The sequence below is a fragment of the Bos mutus genome, chromosome 22 (genome assembly GCF_027580195.1).
Source record: "Bos mutus isolate GX-2022 chromosome 22, NWIPB_WYAK_1.1, whole genome shotgun sequence".
Classification (NCBI taxonomy): domain Eukaryota; kingdom Metazoa; phylum Chordata; class Mammalia; order Artiodactyla; family Bovidae; genus Bos; species Bos mutus.
This window is the reverse complement of record NC_091638.1, coordinates 15,423,425-15,449,507: the sequence shown is the minus strand read 5'-3', so window position 1 is coordinate 15,449,507 and position 26,083 is coordinate 15,423,425. Positions and strand designations below refer to the sequence as shown.

The following is a 26,083-nucleotide window of genomic DNA, read 5'->3' as shown; positions in this document are numbered from 1 at the left end:
CTTCCAACCTACACTCATCGAGACCCTATGTCCAAATGACAAACAGGATAAGAATAAATAATATAAAATTTAGCCAGATTCTGACCGGGAAGAAAAGGTTCAAGTCGGAAAATACTGAAACATTACAAGACATCTGTCTCTAATGAGTGACAACTGAGAAAACTGAAACTGTACAGATTTGGTGCAGCCTGGCAAGGGCGTTCAGAGAGTACATAACGGCTTTTCTGTAACAGGTATGAAATAAAAGCAAGGCATTCACGGTATACGCTATAATGGCAGACTGATGGAAACCTATGGGAGAAACCTCTCATCTGTGCACACCTTTTTGGATTACTTCAAAGTTCCGTCACAAAGTTTAGGTTAGGTTGCACTATCTGTATAGGAAGGAGGAATCCTTTAAAAAATGTCAGAGAATATTTAAATGTTTTATACATATAATGCTAGAATCACAGGTCTTTTGGTGGCTCCCATTTCCTAAGCCCTCTGACAGACTCTTCCATGGTTAAGAGCGTGTAGAGATACTTTCTCACAGGACTAGAAGAGACTGAGGAATGACTGCTGTAAGCACATTATATGTGGCCTCCAGCTTAACTATAGCTCTGGGCTTAAATACACCAAGATTTCCCAAATATTATACAAAATATAATTAGCATATAAATTAACAGTCAAGAATGTCTGAATTTATGTTTTACTGATCTACTTTTTGACAACACAAGGTAATTCTTTTCAGGGAGATCAGACAGTCATTTTTAAATTCACACTGGATTTTGAGATGTTCTTCACATGCAGTAAGTCAGGACAAAGAAAAGAATAATTAAAAAGAACACAATTCTAAGATGTGTCCATAGACTTCCTCGGATGTTAAGGCATTACTGAGTCAGAAAGACCTAAGAACCACTTCTCCAAAATAAATGCAAGTACATATTTTCAACACGGTGAAGGTTCAATGCTCTGGCCTCAGTGGATACAGGATAATTTTTGGCTGATTATCTGGTTTTACAATTCGTTTTATTTTTTAAAATACAATATAAAAATAATTTGTTAGCAATGAAAAAATGCAGTGTGTTTCTGCCATGGCGACCTTCACTCTCAGACCATAATGAGGCATTATTGTTAAAAAATAAAGTAAAAACAACCCCTACACAACAGCTCAGGAACATCTACATTGAAATACTTACCTTCCCTGATGGCTCAGGTGGTAAACCGTCTGCCTACAATGCAGGAGACCTGGGTTCGATCCCTGGGTTGGGAAGATCCCCTAGAGAAGGCAATGGCACCCCACTCCAGTACTCTTGCCTAGAAAATCCCAGGGATGGAGGAGCCTGGTAGGCTACAGTCCATGGGGTTGCAAAGAGTTGGACACGACTGAGCAACTTCACTTTCACCTTAGGCAAAGAATAGTAAGTATTTTTTAACTTTTTATTTTGAAATAATTATAGATTCACAAGAGTTGCTCCCCCCGCCACACACACAAAAAAAGCACAGAGAGGTCCCATGTACTCTTCACCCAATTTTCTCCGTGGCAACAGCTTACGTAACTATAGCACACCACCACAACTAGGAAGCTGACTGGTTTACTCCACAGAGCTTATTCGGGTTTCCCTGCTTTACATGCACTCAGCGTGTGCAGCGTCCATGCAGCTTCATCCCAGGTATAGACTCATTGAATGACACCAGCTACAGAAGTGCTCCACCACCCAAGGCTCCTTCATGCTATCCCTGTGTAACTACATCACTCACTATCATCTCTAGCCTGTGGCAACTGCCAGTCTGTTCTCCATCTCTTTAATTTTAGTTCAAGAGTTATATAAATGGGAATTGTGCGGTATGTGAGTTTTTGAGATTGGCATTTTTTCACTCAGCATAATTTTCTTAAGATCCATTCAGGCTGTTAAATGAATCGTTTGTTCCTTTTTATTGCTGCATAGCATTTCAGGGCAAGGATGCACCACAACTTCACCCACTGAAGGACATGTGACCTGTTTCCAGTTTGGGGCTATTACAAATAAAGTTCCTACGAACAACCACATACAGATTTTCATGTGAAAATAAACTCCCAGGAGTGCAACTGCAGAGCTGTATGGGAAGTATATATTTAGTTTTATAAGAAACCGCCAAACTATTTTCCAGAGTGGTATAATAGCGACTCCTCTCCAGCTCTTCTTTCTCATATTGTTTTAGCTATTTTGGGTCCATGGCCTTTCCACCCAAGTTTTAGAATAATGCTGTCTATGTCCTGAAAAACTCTGCAGGGCTTTTGGCAGGAACTGGATTAAACCCATGGATCAATTAGCAAGAGTGACATCTGTACTACCTGGTTTTCCAATCCATGAATATGATTCGTCTCTCCATTCATTTAAGACTTTTTAAATTTCCTTCATTAGCATTTTGCATTTTTCAGCATGAATTATTTTGTTATATGTGTTTTCTTAGATACATACATTTTCTTTCACAGGACTGTAAATATACCATTTTTAATTTCAGGCTCCAGATGTTTGTTAATATAGAGAAATGTAACTGGTTTTTGTGTGTTGATCTTGTATCATGTGATCCTGCTGAATTCACTTATCATTCCTAGGAATTTTTCTGTAAATACACATCTCGAGATTTTCAATGCAGAAAATCATGTCCTCTGCAGATTGAGGTGGTTTTATTTCTTCCTTTCCACTCTGTGTGCCTTTTAGTACTATGCCCCATAAGTGTGGTGAGTGAACATCCTTGTCTTGTTTCTAAACTTGGAAAGCATAAAGATGAAAGCATTCAGTCATTCATCATTAAGTATGTTAGCTGTAGATTTTTGAAGATGTTTTTTATGAGGTTGAGAATGTTCCCCTCTATTCCTAGTTTACTGAGAGTAAGATTTTAATGTGGGACAAAACACAGATTTATAAAAAGAACTCTAGTTTTCTGCATACCTTCTTGTAACTGCACACATGAATAATCTCTATTGAATACTGCAAATTGTGGACAGTGTATACAGACCTTCTGTTTACATCCCCAAAGCTCATCTGCACTGACTTCTAAGTCCAAACCTGTGCACCGTACTAATACGGTCCCACGTCTTACGTAATTTAGCTTTCAATGACTTCTCCTGCATATTAATTTAGCAAATAATAAACTAATGAAGAGATCTAATATTTCATCCTTGAAACTGTTTGTCTATAAACTAGGAAGCACCTAATATAGAGGTTTTCAATTCCAAAACTAACTTCCCTGGAAGCCTCTGAATCTCAAGTGAGATGATAAAGTTTTCGGTATCAAATCTAGTTCATTTCAACTTGAAACTAAACTTAAAAAATGTAGTGAAGTAGAAAGATATAAACAATGTCAGGGTTTTACAACTGAAAAGTTCTGTGCATGATCTGAGAAACAGTTTTTTTCATTTTAGAGTTTCTATATTTGAAGAAACCTATAGTATAGTTTTGCTTTTTAAAGCAGAGTAAAGTCTTCTCCTGGTGGCTCAGTGGTAAAGAACCCCCCTGCCAATGCAGGAGAAGCAGATTCAATCCGTGGGTCGGGAAGATCCCCTGGAGGAGGAAATGTCAACCCACTCCAGCATTCTTGCCTGAATAATCCCATTTTTTTCCTCTTCCCTTCTAACTCGGTGAAGTCAACTTAGTTCACATTCCTGAAAGTCAACAGAGGCACCGGAATCAACAGCTCACTGAGTATGATCCAGCTCTCTTTCTCCCCACAAATCTCTAGATATGACAGCAAAGGTAGATGGCACACAGGATCAGACTAAAAGAGGAACCAGCTGATAGAAGCATCTGTGTCGGCCCTTTCCAGAAGACAGTCTGAAAATAGGAAAGACTTGCACTGAAGACAATCACTACAAGAATGAATCCACCAAAAAAATTTTAAAAAAGAATGAACCCAGTTCTCTCACTCTGCAACTCACTGAGCATGAACAAGCAGGTATTTGTTCCAGGTCAGGGTGGTGACTGTGGGCACAGGGGCAGAGGTGGTCTGACAGTCTGTCAAATACTAAGACCAGATACCAGGCCACCCTCTGCTCCTCCCCCACATCAACTGGAGGTTACTCAGACACTGCATTTGCAGACTACTAGAGAATCTCATTGGTATGTGTATTTGCCCTTTGGCACAGAGGGTAAAGCATCTGCCTGCAATGCAGGAGACCTGGGTTTGATCCCTGGGTCGGGAAGATCCCCTGGAGAAGGAAACGGCAACCTCTCCAGTACTCTTGTCTGGAAAATCCCATGGACGGAGGAGCCTCGTAGGCTATAGTCCATGGGGTCACAAAGAGTCGGACACGACTGAGTAATGACACGTTTAAGAGAATCTCCAAAAAGAAATTAAAAAGTTAAGCACACAACTAACAATCCCCAAGCACCAAGCAAACGTGAGCGCAGCATGAGACATGAACCAAGTGCATCAAACAGAACACCCAAGAAAAACCACTGAAAACGGCATTTCTAGAAGTGAAACTATGCACCACAGATTACACGAAAAGTACAGCCCAACAATGAAAATAAAATTAATCTCACGTGAGACTTTGCCCCCATAGCATCTGAAGCAAAAGATGACTGGAAAGTATCTTTAAAGTTGGAAAGAAAACGATTCTCAATATGTACTTCTATACCCAGCCAAAGTACCATTCAAATGTGATGATACTTTCAGACAAAGACTTGGGAAACTTTTCACAAATCTTCTCTAAAGAATTAAAAACAAAACAAAAGTAATCTAAGACAGAAGGGAGGCAAATCAGTGGTAAACCAAAAAATTAGTAAAATTAAGTTCAAAAGTAAAATTTTTTTATAAAATAAAAGCAAATAAAGGAAAGTGAAAGCAAACTATAGTTTTTTGCATGGTAGAGGGAATGAAACAAATATTAACTCTAGACATTAAGAGTAGACACGAATACAGAGAAACAGACTGCACGTCTTGCAAACCACTAAAGGAAGAGCAAAGAAAACTTGAATACGCCAACGAAGTACGGCAAAAGGCATAATGAAATAAAAAGGCAAGTGAAAAATACAGAACGGCACAAATAAGTCCAAATAGTCCAGTAAAAAACAAATGTGAATGCACTAAATTCACCTATTAAAAGTCTTACGGATTATGCACACCTAATAAAGCCATATACTGTTTAAGATAAACCTGAAACAAAATGACAAATGGGATTTAAAGCAATAAGCAAATAAGCACAGTTTCATATCATGTAAAATAAATTATACAGACTTTTATGTACCTAACACAGCATGAAAATAACAGGTACAAGCAAAAACTGATTAAATACAAAACTGACAGACTTGAGTAAGGGACTAGCATAATCCTCTCAAAAAATAACAGGTAAGAATAAAAACATGGCACAAAGGAACAAAATACATAATTAACAATCTCAATTATGTATAAAAACTTTATATGTACCAAAAATACAAATATTTCTATCACACAGGGAAGTGTAACCAAAAATTACCATGTACTAAACCACACGGAAAATCTAAAAATATTCTCCAAAGCAGAAACCAATCAGGCATATTTGACTGTAACATACTAATATTAGAAGTTAAAACCAAATAGCTAAAAAAATAAATGTATCCATTTTGAATTTTTAAAAAACAAAAAAATCTCAACAAGAAACAAAGCAGTAAAGTTTAGCGATGAACAATGACTGCAGAGTGAAATTCCTGAGATGTTACCAGACACTGTGGGAGAAGACAACACACAGTCAGACTTATTCATTAGCAATCAGGACAATAAAGGAAAAAAACTTTCAAGACACTAAAAAGGAAATCAGAAGGGAAACTCAAAGGTCCTAGAAAGAATAAAAAGTGAAAGAAAAAGTAATGATACAGAAAGAAAAGTGCAGTTAAATAAAATCAAATTTGAATCTTTGAATATAATAAAATACAATTTCTGAACTAATTTTCTATGTTGAGGATCAGTGTACTCTTAAAAAACTTATAAAATTGAACCAAAGTTGTTTTACTTAACAATATCTGATAATTACGTGACAGATTCTAATCTTTATCCTCAACTAATTTTGCTAAGTATCTGTGAAAAATCAGTGATTGATTTTGGCATAATAAACTAATACTACATTAACAGAAATGCAACTTTCCATTTGTTTTCCAAAGCAATTCTATGGTAATTTCAATCACACAATTACACAAAATGTATGGAAATAAATACAGATAATGAAAATGAACTCTACCCAATTCCACTTTACCAACATAAGTTAACCATTTATCAGACTGGTGATTATCCTTTCAGACAATTTTCTTTTCGTTTTTAAAAGCTTATTTAAAGTTCTATGATGCAATGTTTAAGAGGAGGGAAAAAAGAACATTACAATGAACACCTGCGCATTCACTGCCCAACTTCAGAAATAAGCATCACCAATACAGTTGAAATCCTGTAGACAGGCCTGCACCTCAGAAGTTAACTACCTTGATCTCTCACGTTCATCATACTTCACTGCATGTACTGCAGCCCTAAACAATGTTTCATACTGCTTTGTATGTTTTAAACTTTTGTATAAATGTTCTAATACTGTATGTACTCTTTACTCATTTTCTCACTTAAACAAGTTTGTGAAACTCCAGCCATGCTGACATAATTCATTAATTTTCACTAAGCTGTAGTTTCACCATATGAATAATGAACAATTTATTCTCCTGCTGATGAACAGTCAATACTGCTAAAAACACTCTTTGAAAATCTCCAGCATATATGAGAGCTTCTCTACGGTGCATACACAGGAAGCAGAACCACTGGGTCTCAGGATGTCTACTTAACTCTACTAGTTACCGACAAACTGTCATCTACGAAGTACAAGAGTTCTTCATGTTCTATAGTCTTACCCACATTTGGTTTTGTCTGCCTTTAGCTTTGCTCAATACGAAAAGTAAGAAACAGTGTCTTACTATAGTTTTAATTTGCCTTTCCCTGATTATTAGTGAGGCTGAATATCCTTTTCACGTTGACACATTGATGTTTCCTCATCTGCATATTAGTCTCCACTAATCAAAAACTGTCTGCCTCAAATATTCTAATGAAAGCCTTCAGTGAAGCCTGGTTATCTGTAGTGGGTAGAAACCACTTATTAACCCTTTCTTTTCCAGAACACATAGTCTAACATGAAAAACAGTGCCTTGGTGCACAGGGTATTCAGCGTAAGATCAGCACTCTTCAATGTGTACCTTTAATCTTCTATAACCTGCATTTTAAATAATCAGAATGCAAATGAAAGGCTCATTATCTATGAAGTTTGATATCATATGCATGTAATATTAGGATTATTTTTCTAAAATTAAACCTAAAATTTTAAAAGCTGACCACACCTTCAGATTAACAAATCCTTAAAAACTGAAAATAAATTCCTAAATGACCTTCACAACAAATCTGATTCCAAGGGGACAAAATTGACACAAGCTGAAAAGCAATAAACACTCTGTCACAACGGAGTAACTCATGACGAGTAAGAGCGTGAGGAAGTGTTGGAGTGAAGGGAGCAGGCGGGTGGAATGCCAAGAGCTGCCACTCTTTTGGAATTCACCACACAGCAGGCACTCTGTTATCAACTTTCTATCCTATACAGGAAGATAGACAGTAACCACCACAGGGGTCACTGTGAAAAGTAAACAAGATAACACTCAATACCCATATCTGATCTATTCTTTGGATGATGAATGAAGCAGAGAGGTCAAGTTCACTGCTCAAGGTCACAATAAATGATCCCAATGTCAGAATTCTTCACGCTATACACTGTCATATTCCCAGTACCTTTCTAATACGGGTCTCATGACTGTTTAAATGTATTCACAGGAAGGAAATAACTAGAAATATCTAAAAAGATAGGAAAAGCACCTAGACCCTAAAAAGAAAACAAAACAGGCTGATGAGAGGTTACATTAAAAGGTAACTCACTCTTTTTCTTTTGTGCTAACAAATATACTTTAGACATTAGCTAGCTATAAGGTAAAATAAACTCAGACAGCTTTAGTGAAACACAGAAGTCATGAAACCCAATCTGTTTACTAAGATCCATTTAACAGAAATTCTCTTAGAAATTATTTTCACATAAACAACAACTGATTTGACCAACTACACTTCAGCCAGTAGAATTCAAGACAGCAAATACTGAAAGGTACCTACCTACTGCGGGTGCATCGTACTCGTCACCAAGCAGAATTTCTGGGGCAGAATATGCGAGAGAGCCACAGCTCGTAGTGAGCTTCTTCCCTGGTTGAAATTTGTTGCTGAAACCAAAGTCTGTCAGCTTTACAAGACCTTGCTTTTCAAAGAAGACCACATTCTCAGGTTTTAAGTCTCTGTGAACCACATGGAGTTTATGGCAATAAGATATGGCGTGAACTATCTGAGCAAAGTACTTCTTGGCCAAGTCTTCATTGAGTCCCTCCTCATGCTTCATTATGTAATCGAACATGTCTCCTCCATCCCCGAGTTCCAGGATAAGATAAAGTTTGGTCTGGGTGTCGATCACTTCGTAAAGGCGCACGATGTTGGGGTGCTGCACGAGCTTCATGCATCTCACCTCTTGGAAAAGATGACCAGTGGCTAGTGTGTCCAATTTTGTCTTGTCAATAACTTTTACTGCCACTTTTTCACCTGTAAAGACATGCCTGGCAAGTTTAACCACTGCAAAATGACCTCGACCCAAGGTTTTATCCAGATCATATAATCCAGCAATCTTCCCATCATACCCTCGCTTGAATCCTGCCATGGTGGTCCGACGTGAGAAAAAATATTTAGACTGTTTAAAATGGATCTTCTCATATATCTGGTGAAAATAAGGAATTCATTTTCAATATCGTCATGGACATCTACAAAGTAAGAGAAATAAAATTAAGTTTTCTGTGACTTATCCTTTTATAGCTTCAATTTGAAATAAATATATTTTGACATAAAATCAGTCAGGAGCATTTATAATTACCTATTTACAGATTTAGGGTTTACATTATAAAGCTTGATCATTTAAATGCCGTTTTATTTTGCAAACTGTTACAAAGTTAATCAGTTTAAACAATTTTTCAGTGATGTCATAAGAAAACTGGCAAGTTTGATATGCTTTAAAAAAGCACTTAAAGAAGAATATTTTCCAAAAGTAATTTCAATTAGCATCTTAAAAAAGAAGTCTGGGACTGACTAGAAAGGGAAAACACAACAAATATACACTTGGACAGAAACCAACAACTTCTTCCTGCTATTCCAAAATCAGCACTATTTAATATAAAATCCCTTCAGTAAAGACTTCTGACTCTCCCAGAAGAGTATAGTTTGGTTTTCTGGGGTATTTTCATCTACCTCCCTCCCCTGTATCTCCAAAGCACCTGAGACACCTCCACCCCAGGTAGTCTTAATCTTATAGGCTACAGTACACACCATCTTCATCCTGAGACCTCAAGGTTCTTGAGGACTCTATGGTTCCATGTTTTATTTCTACCCTCTGCTAACGCCAAGAACAGTGTTTTATATAGAACAAGTAATCAAATTGTTTCAAATTTTGAAATGCAACTTTTTTCAAAATATTTACAAGTAAATTGTTTGCTCTTGCCTCACTAGTACCTAGAACAGTATCTGGTACACATTAGGTGTTTCAATATTTGCTAACTGATGGGTACTTATTCTTTGTGCTTATCCGTTATGCTTGTTTCTATTATGGTTTTCCAACTCCCAAACAAAACCTACCACGATGTGCATACATTTCAAGAACACACAAGCATGCATTTAAACTATGTGCATGTTAAAGATTATTTGGCTTTAAAAACCTCATTTTATATGCGAGTTTAAAATTCTTAACCTTTATAGTATAAACCTTAAAATACAGAAATAGGTTCTTATAAATGACCCTGACTTAGAAAAATTTTTAAATGTTTATTATACAAATTAAGACATCATTTTAAATCTCAGAGACTAAACTCACACTATTATTTTTTTTTTTACCAAAATTAAATAGAATAACCAAATCCCATGAAAAATACAGCCGTCTCCTAAGACTAGATCTTTCCTATTAGTGCACATTAATCCATGCAGTGAAGCCTTTTCTGATGCTCCCATATGCAGTTTCACATTTTCAGTAACTTTTTATTAACAGTACTTAGAGCAGTTACCCTACTTAGGTGATAATATCCCAGAAATCTAAACTGTATGTACATAAAAGTTGTTTTTTTTTTAAGCACTAGCATTAAATGCCTTTAAATCTCATTTTTGCTTAAAACAACAGAAGAAAAGCTAACAGTTAACATTTACTGAAAACCCACTACATATGTCTGCAAAAACTGAATCAGATTAGATTGTGTCATTGGATCTGAACAACCCTAAGAGGTCAGTATTATTCCCATTTTATAGCCAAGAAAGCATTGTGTTTCAGGTAAGTGCTGAAGGTTCAAATTGAATTCTTATTTCAAAGCACAGACCTCTTATAAACATATGACCATTCTAAACAATATTATATTTAGGGTAATAATATCATGAAAGTTAAAAAAATATTCTCACAGTCATTCTCCCATGCAGGCTAAAATGATCTGAATCACATATCTGGGGCCACCTCAAACTTCTCTGTAATTGTAAATTACCCTCAGAGTAATTCTGAGTGCTTTGTTTAATTGAAAACTGCCCCCAGAGATAGGATTATTAGTCTCATTTTGAGGCAGAAAACCAGTGAGTAACTTGGCCTAGGCTCTAAGGCCAGTGTGTTAAAGAGCTGAGAGTCACCAAAGTCTGTGCTTTTAACCACTGTTCTACACTGTTTCTGCAAATTAATTTCAGAAACAAAATCCTATTTCTATTGAGACTTTTAAAAATGAGAAACCTGCACTGTTAAGATACGGCTTATGTGGCTTTCTCTTTAGAGAAAAAGCAAATTTCTTCTGTACTGTGTATTATCCTTGTCATCTGAGCTGCTCATTTTATTGATAACAGGAAAATCCAAGAGGAAAGATCTTTCTTTATTTGGATAGTAGTTCCCCAAAATAAAGTTAATTTAAGCATATTTAATTTTCAAAAACAAAAATTCTAAGCTAACTCCAGGGGGCAGAAAACTATATTTAAATCTTTAGCTTTGATTAATTATAAGGGCAGTAATAACTCTTAAAATTCTACCTGAGTTTATGTTTCCATTGCACAAGCTTACATATGCAACTTTAGCTTTCAAAAAAAACTTCTTCAGGCTGCCCCCAAGTTATATAATATTTACTTTTTCATTTATCACTTTAGATATATTCCTGGAAAGTGGCACAGAAATCAAGGCTTTATAAACACATTTCAGTTGGTTTACATTTTAATTATTTTTTAAAGATTTATGTATTACAAAGGAATATACAGATATGGGCAGGATTTTTTTTTAGGGTCTCAGACACCCACAGATAATCACCATTCACATTGTCATTTCTCTTTCCAAAAGTGGGTTAGCAAAAGGGCACAGTGAAATAATTTTTAATCTACTAGTAAGTTCATGGGGAAAAATCTCATAGGGTATCTTCTTAATGACAAGCTACCGATAGTAAAATGACTAATTGCTTTCACTATCAAAGAATTCACTTTTTGGGTACTTTTCTGGATACACATATCCCTTTTTCATTGTCTGAAAGTGAAGTGAAATGAAAGTGGCTCAGTCATGTCAGACTCTTTGCGACCCCAGGAACTATACAGTCCGTGGAATTCTCTAGGCCAGAATACTGGAGTGCATAGCCTATCCCTTCTCCAAGGGATCTTCCCAACCCAGGGATCGAACCCAGGTCTCCTGCAGGGTTAGGAAGATCCCCTGGAGAAGGGAAAGGCTACCCACTCTAGTATTCTGGCCTGGAGAATTCCATGGACTATCCATGGGGTCACACAGAGTCGGACACGACTGAGTAACTTTCAGTGTCTATCAAACTACAATTATAAACCAAAAAAACAGGAAGTTACAAATAACTGAAATGTGAAAGGAAAAATATCCTTGTTATTCAACACTTTTTAAAATAGTTTAATCATATTATCAAGTGTATTTTGAGTTAGTATAGGAAACCATTAGGCTTCCCCGGTGGCTCAGACGGTAAAGAAACTATCTGCAACACAGGAGACCCAGGTTCAATCCCTGGGTCGGGAAGATCCCCTGGAGGAGCAAATGGCAACCAACTCCAGTATTCTTGCCTGGAGAATCCCCATGGACAGTGGAGCCTGGCGGGCTACAGTCCATGTGGTCCCAAAGAGTCAGACACAACTGAGCAACTTAACACAGGAAATAATTAAATCATTTTTGATATCTGAGGATCTTGCAATGCCTGAAAATCATTCTGAACACCAATGTAGAATGTTAAGATGTGGCTTATGTAAAGTAAAGGCGACTGTGTACCAACTCCAAGACATACCCTGCAAATTGCATGTGGAGTAATCCTTGTTATCACTGTGTTTTGTTAGTCGCTTCTTTTTCCTAAAAGAAAACAGAAAGATACTAGTTTAGTTCTATTTGTTTTAACTTGACAGACAAATAAAAATGGAGAATTTGTCTTCAGTGACCCAGTCTTCCATTATTTTTCTCCCCTCTGTCAACTACAGCCCGTTCAAGGAGTCTTTAGGCAACAGGTATTTCACAGTGAAAAGACCCTGATGCTGGGAAAGACTGAAGGTGGGAGGAGAGGGGACAACAGAGGATGAGGTGGTTGGATGGCATCACCGACTCAATGGACATGAGTCTGAATAAACTCTGACAGCTGGTCAATACAGGGAGACCTGGCGTGCTGCAGTCCATGGGATCGCAAAGAATCAGACACAACTGAGCTACTGAACTGAACTGATTTCACAGTGAACAGATACATGGAGATTGGTTCAGGCAGACAGAGTAAAAGGATTATTCCACTTGAAGGAGGAGGGAATTATAATAATGAAGAGTAAAGTCACTGTTTTTGAAATGCCTCCTGGGAAATGAGCACGAATCCGCAACGCGATGAATCCTCACCAGGAACCTGCAAGGTAGGCACCAGGAGGCTCCGCCTGCCCCACAAGCAGCAGCCTGCGACTCCAAGCTGCTCAGCCAGGCTTCAAAGCCCAACATGCCTGCAGGAGCCTCTCTGGCTCATGAAATACCCACTCCAATAGCCGAGGAGGGCAACTTCTCCAGCCCTCCGTCCTCCAGAAGGCCAGCAAAAGTCAACAGTAGCGCTGGGGGACACACACAACAGCTCCGCACTAGAGGCTTTCCACCTGACAGTAAAACAGAAACTCCAGGAACAAAGAGCATGTGAGGGGATCACTGATACCTAAGCTCGGGACACAGGGAGGGAACTAAGGCAGCCTTGCAGGCCTTTCCTCAACACTGGAACATCGTATTAACAATTTCTAGTTCTAAACATTCAAACTAGGCCAAGGCACTTTATACAACATACTACAGATGAGTCCAGGTAATCATTAAGCTCAAGCTCGTATGAGCTCTGGGAAAAGAGCACGTGAAGAGGTTGGGGGAAGTAGGAAAGATGAAAGGAGGAAGAAGGAAAGATGGCTGTGAAAACAAGTTTACTGCTGGGAATGAGGGGATGAAGAGCAATGCAGACAGTTGCTCACACAGACAGGGCCAAGCAAAGTCAACGGCACAGGCCCACATCTAGAGAAAGGTGAACTCTGGGATGCCAACCTGCTCCTTCAGCTCCAAGTAAGATACAATAGCTCCTCCCATTACCCACACCTGCTTCTCTCTCCAACAGTTTCATCCACAGTCTGGCAAGGCAGTGTGATGGTCCAGCTTGGTTGAGGACTGGTTCTGTTAAGGCTAATGACTGGATCTGAATGCCAGCTTACCAGCCACTAGCCACTTGGACCTGAGAAAAACCTGACGTCTCTGTATGGTCAGTCTCCTCATTAGAAAACATCAGTAGCAGGAGCATGGCATAGGTCGCGGTGAATTAAATCAGTTAATAAAGGTAGTGTTTAAAATAAAGCCTGGCACAGAGGGAGCAGTCAGTAAATACTAGCTACCACCACTACCACGGTCATGATGATAGTAATCTCCTCCACCCAGGTAGAAATTCCTTCAGTCTTCCCCTCTACCTCAAGAGACTGAATTTACTGAGCTATCGTCTCTCTTCTATTTTCACAAAATTCCCTATGACTCAGAAGGTAAAGAATCTGCCTGCAGTGCAGGAGACCCAGGTTCCATCCCTGGGTTGGGAAGATCCCCCGGAGAAGGAAATGGTAACCCACTCACTCCAGTATTCTTGCCTGGAGAATCCCATGAACAGAGGAGCCTGGCAGGCTGCAGTCCGTGGGGTCGCACAGAGTCGTGGACTGCTTGGTTTCCTAAAGTGTGTTAAACTGCAAATGGATACTATAGATTGGTAAAGAAATTAATCTCTAGTTGGGTATCAAAGTCTGATGATTTTTCAATAAAGCACCCCACAAAATCTAACTATTTGCTTTTTTCTTTAAACTTCTTCTTCTGTATTGGGAATACAGACAATTAACAATATTATGACAGTTTCAGGTGACCAGTGAAGGGACTCAGCCATACTCATACATGTATCCGTCCTCCCCCAAACCCTAGGTGTGATCATTCTATACATAACTTTATATCTTCTTTATATTCTTCTTTATATTCTTCTTTTTTCAACTGACCCATTACTTTCCTTTCAGTATTTTTGTTTCAATTATGAAAGAAACATCTATGCAGTGTAAGAAACAATACAATCAGAACATATATACTGGCCAAAAAAAGGGGGGGACATTTTTTTTAAAAATCATCCATTATTCTATCCTCTGTGATAATCTCTGTTAACATTTTGGACACAGCCTTCCAAATTATTTTCTATGTATAATACATGCCAGACACAAAATGGGGTAACACTCACACACACACATATACACACTGGGGATGAGGGGAAGTTGCAACCATTTTCTAAGTATTTCCACAAAACAAGTTCACTTTAGAAAATCTGGAAAATACAGAAAAGCACCATAGATGAAAAACAAACAAAAAACATCTATAACATCAAGGATAGCCTCTCTTCAGGCTTAAGTTTACATTCTTTACACCTGGGCTTCTATACAAAGCTTATTGTATATGAGGTCACAGGACTACTTTTTCCTCTACTACAGGATGAACTTTTTCCATGCACTCTGTTCTTCTAAATCACCATTTTTAATGACTACATTAACTATTATGACATCTTTTAAAACAGCAAGAGCCCTAAATCAGGCCATTCTAAAGTGGTCTTCTCACTTATGATAGCATTTGCTCATACATGGATATGACGCGGCTGGACCTAAATGAAACAGACCATCCAGTCGAGGGTGTTTATAACATGGAAATTCGTGTTTGAGAAACAAGTACTGGTATGTGTTGCAAGAATACACTGATGCTCTCCCAGTTTACTGAAGAGAGCAGAAGCAACTGAAGTGTGCGGGTGTGGCTGGAGAAGAGGAAGGAAGTGTGGGTGGCCCTACACACATTTTGCAAGCTGCTGAAAACAGTTGTAAAACCAGCCTCTGTTAAACCTACTGTCAATTTGGAATGCACCCTGTTATTCTTGTCAAAACTCACTTCTAGCTTTTCACTGACATCTTTACCACTGGAGTGTGTCTCCAACTCACACAGCACGCTCAACAAAGGTGGTTCCGTGTGGGTCATCATTACCAAGCAAGCCATCGCATGAGAAAGCAGGTCACACAAAAAAGGCCATATGCAAAAATTAGGGTACTCCATAGCCTCTCTACACTTTGGGATATTATAAATTTCCCCTGTTAAACCAGACCACTAGTATTCAAACACAGAAAAACCTTCCAAACAATTTACATGCCTCAAAAAATGATCTGTGCCAGTGCTCGCCCTCCAATATAGACATCTAAGAGATGAGTTTTTATACAACCATGCTAAAACTGTATTTAAGCTTCTTATACATGGAAATTATCTGGTATCTTTCACAAACAGCAAAAATATGAAAACTGTAACTCTTACTCATAAGAAATGTCAGACTAAACTACGTTTAGAGAAAAGTCAACTCAAGTAGAGGAACTAATGCACGTTTCACGAAAATTGCCTGCCCTGATCTCACTGCTAACATTTCAAAGATACCTAGAACAGAAACAGTATAGGTCGAAAAGGAGGCAGTAGACTCAGTCCTCCAGGAATATCAGTCACCTCCAAGTCAAACAGAAACGCAATCCCAGTGGCAGTCACCGTTGCTGTTCTTTTCATCCAAAGTAGACAGTACTCCGCAATTTTGGACTGGTACTCCTCCTGGGCATAATTAACATAGGCTATAAGGCAAGGATGAAGCAACCAGGGTCATCCAGCGGTTAGGATCTGGCACTTCCGATGCAGGGGGCCTGGGTTCAATCTCTGCTCTGGGAACTAAGAACCCACATGTCTCACAGCATGGCCAAAAAAAGAAAAAAGAAGAAGCAACCATCACAAACAAGTCAACAGGTCCCAAGTTATGGAAGAATCTAGAGTTCTTCACTGGACTGGGTGTCTATTACTATGTGGGTATCACAATCAGCCTGTAGCCACTGGATGGAATCAAGACAGAAACTGCAAATTAGAAGCTTTCAATCATTTATTATGAGAAATGGCCCGATTGGCAAAAACGTACCTCCAAATGTCTAATAAAGCATTTGTCAAGGGAAGGTAAAGTAACTGTTTACTAAAGTATGTCCTCAAAGTTTTCTTCCTGGCAGTCAATTTTAATGGACTCAGGGCCACTGGAGGTAACCAGGAATGCCAGGCTGAAAAGTCTGCTCTAGTCTCTCAAGTCAGCGACTGGGTTGCCAATGCAGACCTATCCCTTAAAGTGCTGGTTTAAGAAATCTTTATTTTCCCTAAATAGAGCAAGCTATATTCCAGGGATTTGAATGAAAGGAGGAGTCAGACAATCTATTAACTGATGGAAAGTAGCACTTAGCGTTTGTAGAGAGAAAGGGGTTAACATCCAAGCCACAAAACCTTGACCAGCAGCACAGCTAATAAGTTCAAATTCTTCAACAGAACTGCCTCTCGTTAAAGTGCTGAAAAATGCTAGGCATGTCACCATTTCTACCTGAGGGTAAATGAGTCTTTAAAAATTAGTATGGTGACAGCTCTGGTATAAAGTGCCCACATAATAAATAATGATTTAAGCACAAGTTAGCATCCAGAAATTATTCCAAAATAAATAAAGCTAACCCACAATTGCTCCTTTGCCAGGAAAACAGAATGTAAGGTGGAATCTATGGAGCATTTAAAAAATTTAATCTAAATCTCTCTTCCAGAGCTTTTATTAATACTGTCAAAATTCATTTTAACTCCATATCATCTTTTTTATACCCCCTGCTGCTGATGTGACAAAGATGGTCATGAAAAAGTGCTCAAAAAAGAATGTCAGAAAAGAAAAAAAAAAACTAATCCATGAACAAAAATATCGGCACCTAATATTTCACTGATTTTGACTTAAAAGGCAGAAGCATTTGGGAATTTTCTCATACTGCTGGCACCACAGATTACTTTTCTGAAAAGCAATTTGGCAATACCTGTATTAAAAGCCTTAAAATAATTAATATCCTTGATTTAATAATCTTACTAATAGATTTATGTCTTAAAGAAACAGACAAATACCTAGTCACAACGTTCAGGGACATTTATATTTGAAAAAAAAAAAGATCAGAAATAACCAAAAGATCTACAGTAAGAAAATGGTACACCTAACACAACACTCTGCTGGTATATTTTGAATCTATTCAATCTCATGGGAAATTGTCACAATAAAATGTTAAGTAAAATTCACACACTCAATTTCATGGCACGGGATCCCAGATTTTTTTAAAACATATAATCTGTCTGCATATATACTTTTAAAAAAATGTTAAAATTACAGCTTTTTTTTCTCTTTATACTTTTCTGTTCTTTTCAAATTTTTAGCAGTGAATATGTGCTGCCTTTATAACCTAGGAAAGGCAGAGGTTACTAAAATTTTGAATTTCTGTACATAATTATTCATTCAATTTACTTTTCAACTGACACCAATGAAATAAACCAACTTCCCTGAAATATATATATTTATATAATCTTAATAAACAGACATACTCAATGAAATATTCTGCCTCCTTTGAGGGACAAAGTATGCAATTCCTTCAGGCTAAGGAAGGAACACTGAGTCTAATTTTTTATTAGCAAATATTTCAGCCCTAATTGTGGGGGATAAATTGCGGGGGACAATACAGTCCCCTAGTCCTTGAGAATCTTACAAATAAGTTATCTACACATAAAAAGATAATTATACGAGATGGTTGGATGGCATCACCATCTCAGTAGACATGAGTCTGAGCAAACTGAGGGAGGCAGTGATGGCCAGGGAAGCCTGGCGTGCTGCAGTCCATGGGGCTGCAAAGAGTTGGACATGACTTAGTGACTTAGAAAACTTGGGCAAGTTATGTCAAAGGAAGAGCAAAGGATACTAAAGGCAGGACACCCAAGGATGGGGCAGCCCACAGATCAGGCCTTAGCCCTCACCAGGAGCAGTGGGACACCCTTTCTGGAAACAGGAGAAATGGACAGCAGAGTACACGTGGTGGGGTGGGTGAAGTCAGGCCAGCGGGCAGAAGTGAGATTATAAATATAACAGGGTTAGGAAGGCTGATCCTGAAAGCTACCTAGAGCTTCACCATTTAGGGAACTGTGATGAACTCTCAGTCTCTCAACATCAATGGAAAACTTGCTAGACTAAATTCACCACAGTCCCTTCCAACTGTACTTTAGATTAATTCAAGTGTCATCAAAGAATTAAAAATGCACAGAAGGAGCTTCACATCACAGAGCTGATGTGAGGCCTCAAAAGGAAGGAAAATTCTAGGTTTTTAACATGAAAGCAACAGAAGAATAAGGTCATTAGAAAATTCAGACCAATTATAAAAGTTCACTGTTCACCTTAAGATTCCATAAAATATCGATTTTTGTTTTGACTTACTGGATTCTCTCATTACCCATACTACTTTCCTAAAAACCTACTAACTTATAACTAAACAGGTTTACAGGTTTATATAGAAATGAGTCTTATAGCAAAACCACAGTTGACATTTCTTTTCATTGTCTCATTTCAAGTTTTAACAATATCTTTCACTGCCACAACTGCCCATCTGAGAAGTTTACTTTTGTTTTAATGCAGGTTTCAAAAAGTAAACAATTAAAAAAAAAGAATAAACAATTTAACTACTGGGAATCTATGTATGCACTGAATTCTTTACATCTGTTCTGTAGTTTATTCCTTACCATCAGGAATGTGATGGAAGTATCACACCCCATCTATGGAACAGAAAGGAAGGCCAAACAGGATCAAGTCTTCTATGCCACAGTCCTACGTCCAGGTAAGGGCTGCCTGAGCTGACTCCTGAGCCCTGTATTTTTTCCTGCAATAATACAATGCCTCCCCACTTTGATCTGGGCCTTTCTAATTCCCAGGAAAACAGAAGCACTAAAATAAATCTATTCTGACAATTCTGCTTTTCCTCCAATTCTGACGCGCCATGCCGAGTTACCTGATCCAGCCATCAACTAACAAGAGCGACACCAAGGACTCACCTAATAAACATTATTAACAAACAGTTCCACTAAAAACTTTTTGAAATGTTTAGAAACTACACTTTGAGAAAGGAAACAACAGGCAAATAACCATTCAAAAGACAGACTGAGAATTACTGGTCATCTAAAAATGCAATGGCACCTTGGGAAAAACTTCCATCTTTACAGTTTGTATACTATTTTGTTATGGCAAGATTTCTCCCCGATGGCACAGAACAGTCAACACCAAGCAAATCATTTAAGTACAATTTAAGAAGGCTCTATCTTCTGCTTTAAAAAATTTATCCTTACCCAAACTGCAATTTTAATGTACTTTGCAAATTACATTCTCTCCATTTGTTTCTAACAAAGCATTTTCCTTCACAAGAGGATTAGCAAATACTCATAAAAGAGGAGAACAAAGGATCAGATCATGCCTTGAAACACTAGATTGAGTATTGTCATTCTACATGTCTTCAGTAGTACTCGTAATACTTTATACCAATAAAGAGAATTGTTTAACCTGCAGAAAATGAGATAGAACACAAAGCAGAACTCTTAAATTCAATCGCTTAACTTTCGTCCACTATTAAAAAAAATTATTGTGCAATATTTGGACTATTTAAGAGACCCATAAATATGGCACACTCTAAGCTTCATAATTTTGGACTATTTAAGAGACCCATAAATATGGCACACTCTAAGCTTCATAATTTATCCAATGAATATTTGTTAGTATAGTGTCCTAGATCTAAAATGAACTTTACCTACATACATTATACTGAGTGAAACCTACATTACCTAAAGTGTACTCTCCTTAATACAAAAGAACCAATGTGTCTAAATATTAAACCCACTTAGATATACTATTTAAACATTTCCCTACCTATGCAATATGAAAATAATATAATGACCTAAGAGATAAGTCTGTACATAGAAGGGGAGGGAACATCAGAGAAGAGCTGGGACAGCAACCTAAGCGTCACATTTCAAAGTGACACAGAGCCAAATTTTCTCGTTGTCTAAACCACAGAGGTGCACATTAAAAATTATCAAAATTCATTTACTCAGCAAATATGAGGAGCAGCATCATAGCATAAACGAGTACCATAGGATCTGGAGCCCAAGGAGATACTCCGCTTCTGTCAACAGGCATGTCTTTGTCTATAACACAAAGATAAGCACCACCTGGGACAATTATGAAGGCAAAAGGCGATAATACACATCAGCAATGTGTCAGTGGGATTATAATCACCCCAGATTTCCGCCCCCCCAGCTTTTCACAACTGGCTTCCCTTTCAGAGAGTTTGACATCTGAGAGGAGTTGTATACTTAGTTCCCCATCTTACTCCGACACCCTTATCCTCACCCTTCTCTGGCCCAGAACACCACCCCTGTACTGTAGCCTGTACTGAGGCCTGTACTGGATACAACAGGAAGGCCACTGCCCTGCACTGCTTACACCTCTCACAGGGACAGGAAGGCTGGAAGAGGGGTTCTTTCCCCTAAATCTGCCTTTGGGAGCTCACAGGAGGCATCTCAAAGAAATTATTTTGTTTAAGATAAGAACTGAAATTGGCTGAGGTGGAAAAGTGGCCTTAGTGTGACTGGGACAGTAACACGCACAGAGCACAGGGTATGAGACAAGGGGAGAGAGAGGCAGGGAAGGACCGGACTCCCGAAGGTCCTTGTGTCCCATGCATATGAGCGGATGCTGCTCACACCTGGCCAGCCATGCTTCAGGGCCAGCACACAGGCCACCATCCAGACCACTGCCTCTCCCTGCCCTGCTATACTCCTGCACACCAGCTCCTGTGCCCTCTCACAGCACTATGCCCTCTTCCATCATGGCCTGTGTCACAGTTGTGGTTACAGAATTATTTCTGTGATTATGTGATTAATAATCTGTAACCCCCACTAGACTACACGATAAATTCAGCCTGTGTAAGACACGTCTGCTTTATTCAGCTCTGCATCCCTGGGCCCGCCGAGTATAGCATCTGCCTGAAATATATAGATACACTTTATTAAGTGAACAAATGAAAGCTGGCACTAAGAAGCCAAAGAAGAATCCTGAGCACGGGAATGGCAATCAGAGATGACAGCTGAACAAACCACTCTGGTAGCAAAGTGAAGATCAGATTGGAAGGGCAAGACTAGAGCCTGAACACAGGTGAGGAGACTAGTGAAAAATGCCTCCAGAAAAATGATTAAAGACTTAAAAGTGAGGGCAGCCTGAATCTGGGCAGTGGTGAGGAGGATGGAATGGCGGAGACGCGCTTAGGAGGCAGAATCCAGAAACTCAATGCACAGGGGGCAAAGCAAAGACGGGAATCTGGAATGACTCTAGTGGAGAGTGCTAGCAGGTGGGGCATTGACTCACACCGGGAATACAGGACGGCAACAAACATTCCCTGAGCATCTACCGCTTTCTATTCTAGAGTGGAAGATCTGCCTCTAGCTCTGGGATTCTATGAATGGGAAGCAATTTCTATCCAACCCATTTGGATACAATGGGTATGGTATCCATTAATGGGCAGCAAACTACAGTTCAGGTTTTTCACATTTCTTCACCAGGACATTTCTTGGGCATACTGACTACGTATGAGGCCTAACACTGGTCTGGGGATACAGCAATCAAAGAGGAGGCATCTCTGCCTCCAAGGAGCTGACAGTCTTCTAGGTTTGAGACAGGTAACCGCGTGACAACAACTGAGAAACTGAGGCCAGTTATGCTATGTTTGACCAGTTACATGTCCTGTAACCTACATTTCTGTGATTTCGTAACTTCCATCACATTTCAGGCCCACGTGTAGTTAAGGGGTTGCGTGTTTGGACATCCAGACAGACACCCTTCCCACTAATCTTGCTTTGAGCCTGGAGACACTCCAGAACAGAAAGCAACATGGTACATGGGCAGCCAGCGCCCTCCAACTCTGAAGCAACTGCTGTAGTCATGGGGCAGCAGTGTGGGTAAGAGGATACAACCAGTAAGGAGAGGGAGAGAGGCCTGCGTGGTCAGGAAAGAGCCTACCTGAGCGGAGGCCAAACGCTGGAAGTGCCAAAGGAGAATCTCAGAAGGCTCTGGAAGTAACAGCAGAGAAATAAACATTCAGGGAAGGTAGAGCAGGAATCCTCTTTAGTCAGGTTCCTCCCCTTCCACCAGCAAGAAATGGTTTCCCACGGGATGGAAGGCCTCAACCCAAAGCAGATATACAGGAGAACAAGATGAGGAAATGGTCTGCAGTGAGAATAATGCAGCTCCAGATTATCCGGACCAGACAACACATTTTCAGCGCTCACTCATGAGGTCATTAAATGAGAGGTTTTATACTGGCCCTTCCCAAACTAAAACAAAATACCCAAACATATCCTCCCCTTCAAACCCAAACCTACTGCCCTTCTTTGCCCCCTTCCTTTCTACAGCCTTAAAAAAAAACAAAAACAGCTGCACTGTCTCTACCCCCTAGGCTTCCTTTCACCCACTTGGATCTAAATCCTTCCTCCACCATCTGACCTTGTCTTTTCAACCTCCCTAAACCCTTGGAGCCCTTTCCCCTTTGCTCTGCCTAGGAACTCTACCTGTCCAAGACTGGTTCAACCATCGCCTTCTCTGTGAGGCATTCCCCAGTCCAATTGCCCAGGGGTGACTCCCTGCCCAGGGGTTTTGCCTCTGCCTCATCACAGCATTTGACCCTACTGTCTTTGTTTACCTCCATGTAAATGTAATTCACAAGAGCCTGAAAGACAGGATCTCATTTTTATTCACTTTTCTGTTGCCACCCTCTAACCCAGGGCCCCCAAAGTAGACAAAGGCTCCATGAATAAATGATCAGAAGTTTAGTTTACCTTCAAAACTGCTACAAACCACTCGATTCTTCCACCTAAATTGCTCTAAGAATAGTCTTGCATACACACACACACACACACACAGAGGGAAGTATCTATATTCTGAATAATTAGTTTTCTTATAACAGCATCTTGGCTATAAACTCTAAATTTTGGTGGTTAAGCCAACAGCTGGCATGCAGTAAAATCAATTCTTTAGAGTTCCTCATCTATGTTTTTAATTCCTAAAATTCTGACCATGTGGAAAGTGTACCTTTTTCCTGGGCAGTGTAATGAATTCTTAAGCTCAGAAAACCTGCTTCAGAGAAGCAACCAAGCCTTATTTATACCAATGCTTAGAACCTGGGCTGCTCAATAGCTCCCCAAATAGTTTTTTTTTCCTTCTATTTAGTTTCACTTTCTGTATGAAACACCCATAGTAAAGTTTAGACACACAATATTTCCTGCAACCAGTAGAAATATCTGAAAGCCCTTCGATTCTAATACGGACATTCAAAAGCCCTAATTTTAGGATTATGGGATTACATTTGAACCTTAACAGCCCAATGTATACTTCTGTTCTAGAAAAATAAAAATTATGTAACTTCTCAGTCCTTGTATGTTTTCTACAACGGATCTTACTGCAATAATACAGAAAAACTTACTCAGAAGAGCAGAGGAAAAAAAAAAATACAGTGAAAGTAACTTTTCTATACTAAAGAAAACGATTTAAAAAAAAAACAAAACTGCAAATTAAAAAAAAAATAGAAAGGTGGCAAAGTTCCCTGCCAGGAAAACCTTAAAGATGGAGAAATCAGAAAAGTTAACTCAATGCACCTGACTTTCAATTACCATACTGCTTCAGTAAGTGACTTGACTCAATAAGTGACCTTGGGAATGTCATTTCTCTCATTTTTAGTTCTGTAGAATGGGAATGTCATCTGTTTTCCTACTAGAGACAATTGGTCGAATAAAAGAACGTGATTTTTTTTTTTTTTTAAAGAAACTTGTCTAATTAGTTTGCTTTAATCACCACTAGTACAGTACATTCCTCTTCAGGAATCCAATTCCAAGAAAAATATTTAAGCAGACGTTGAGGACAGATTTCCTTAAGGGAATGATTTTATAAATCTGGAGAGCAATGTAACAAGATTATAAATTAACAAACTGATTACATAAGCCTTGACAACCTCAGGCTTTAAAGTACACTGATACACATTCTGATAAATTAGACTGATTTGGGACTAGCGCCTCAACCCCATACAAGGAACCCAAACTGAGGCAGCTGGTGTTTGATAGGAATCAGGTGGAATCTGATCAAGACGCGGAACATTTGCAGTTCTATTACCTGCTAGCCACGCTTCACCTTTCACCATAAAACGTGAAACGCATTAAGTCAGCTTTACCACCTGCTCCTAAGATTGTGAAAATGTACTCAATTAAATGGAACGGGGGAAAGTAACTAGATAGTGTGAAAAATCCTATACCCTTAGACGTCCAGAAGCTGAAGAACCCTACTGCTAAATCCCCCCTCACCCCTCCAAATACTGGACTTGAACCGAACTCACTATACAGCTACCGAATTTTACCTGACCCAAGTGTTAAGAACAGCACAGCTCCAGAAACCCTACTCAGGATAAAAGGCTGTCACTTTCCTGGATCCCAAGTCCAAGCAAACGGAAGGAAGGGTTTTGTAAAACGGTCCAGAAAGGAATCAACAGGCGATGACTATGGAAAAGAACGGAGGTTTTCCAATCTGAAAAATTCTAGCTGTCCCTCGGGAACGGCACTGCTCCTCCTTCCTTACCCCGATGCCCTTTCTCTACAGACAACAATATCCCCATTCTATTGTACGGCTGCAGTTTTAGCAAGAAATCCCCTTGCTGCGCCAGATCTCCAGATTCCTTTGAAAAAGGAAAACACCTTTAGTGAAGAAAACACCGTACGAGAGAACCTGGGCGCGGGGATCCGCGGGCGCCGCACTCGGCCAGCTCCGGGGCGGGGCACGGGGATGCGGGCACCTCCCGAGGTGCCGCAATCCCGCCGCGGCCGCAAGGGCAGGGCCTCGGGGAGCCCGTGGCCGGCCGCCGCAATGCCCGCTCCCGCGCGGGCCCCGCCGCTGCCCGCTGCCTGCCTCCAGGCCATCAGGCCGCACCGCCGCCGCGCGGAGTCCGGGCCGCCGCAGCCCGGGGCCCGCGTCCTCCCCGGCCCGCGACGCGGGGAGCGCGGAGCGCGCAACTTACTTTCCGCCTGCGGCGGGCGCCCCGGCCCCGGCGCCCAGCCCGGCAACCGCTGGGGTCACTCGGCGGCGGAGGCCAGCCCGTCCCCCGCCCACGGCCGCCGCTCCCGGGTGCACTGCGTGCTCGCGCCTACCTCAGCAAGCAGGCGGGCTTCCGTCCGCAGCGGCCGCGGCGCGGACAACTCCCTCCCGGCCGCCGAATCCCCGCACCCAGCACTAATCATAATACCAAGCGGGCAGCCGGCCGCAGGGAGGGGGTGGGGGACCGAGATGCGCCTGCGCGGGACGCGCGTCATTGTGACGCAGGCGCCGGGGCGGGGCCGCGGCGAGGGCGGGGCGGGGCGCACCTGCGGGCTTCGGCGCGCGAGCTGCTGCAGGGCAACCTGGCAGCGCCTCGACCCCAGCGAGTCTGGGCTGCGGCTGGCGGTAGGAAGCGGGCGAGGCGCCCAAGCAAGAGCAAGCTGATGAAAGAGGAAGCACTAGGGACACGGGACAATGGCCCAGAAAAGTAGCCGAGCCGTGGCGGAAAT

General features: G+C 40.2%; 1 protein-coding gene across 1 annotated transcript in view; it reads right to left on the bottom strand.

Annotated features, from left to right (window-relative positions):
• The window catches only part of SNRK (SNF related kinase), a 63,802-nt gene extending 38,014 nt beyond the window's left edge, over nt 1-25,788 (bottom strand). Inside the window, 5 exon segments of the mRNA XM_070359698.1 lie at nt 8,122-8,595; nt 8,691-8,810; nt 12,339-12,400; nt 22,521-22,570; nt 25,688-25,788. Of these exon segments, the coding sequence (XP_070215799.1) occupies nt 8,122-8,595; nt 8,691-8,810; nt 12,339-12,400; nt 22,521-22,570; nt 25,688-25,777 (796 nt within the window). The 5' untranslated portion in view covers nt 25,778-25,788.
• Between the last annotated feature and the right edge of the window lie 295 nt (nt 25,789-26,083).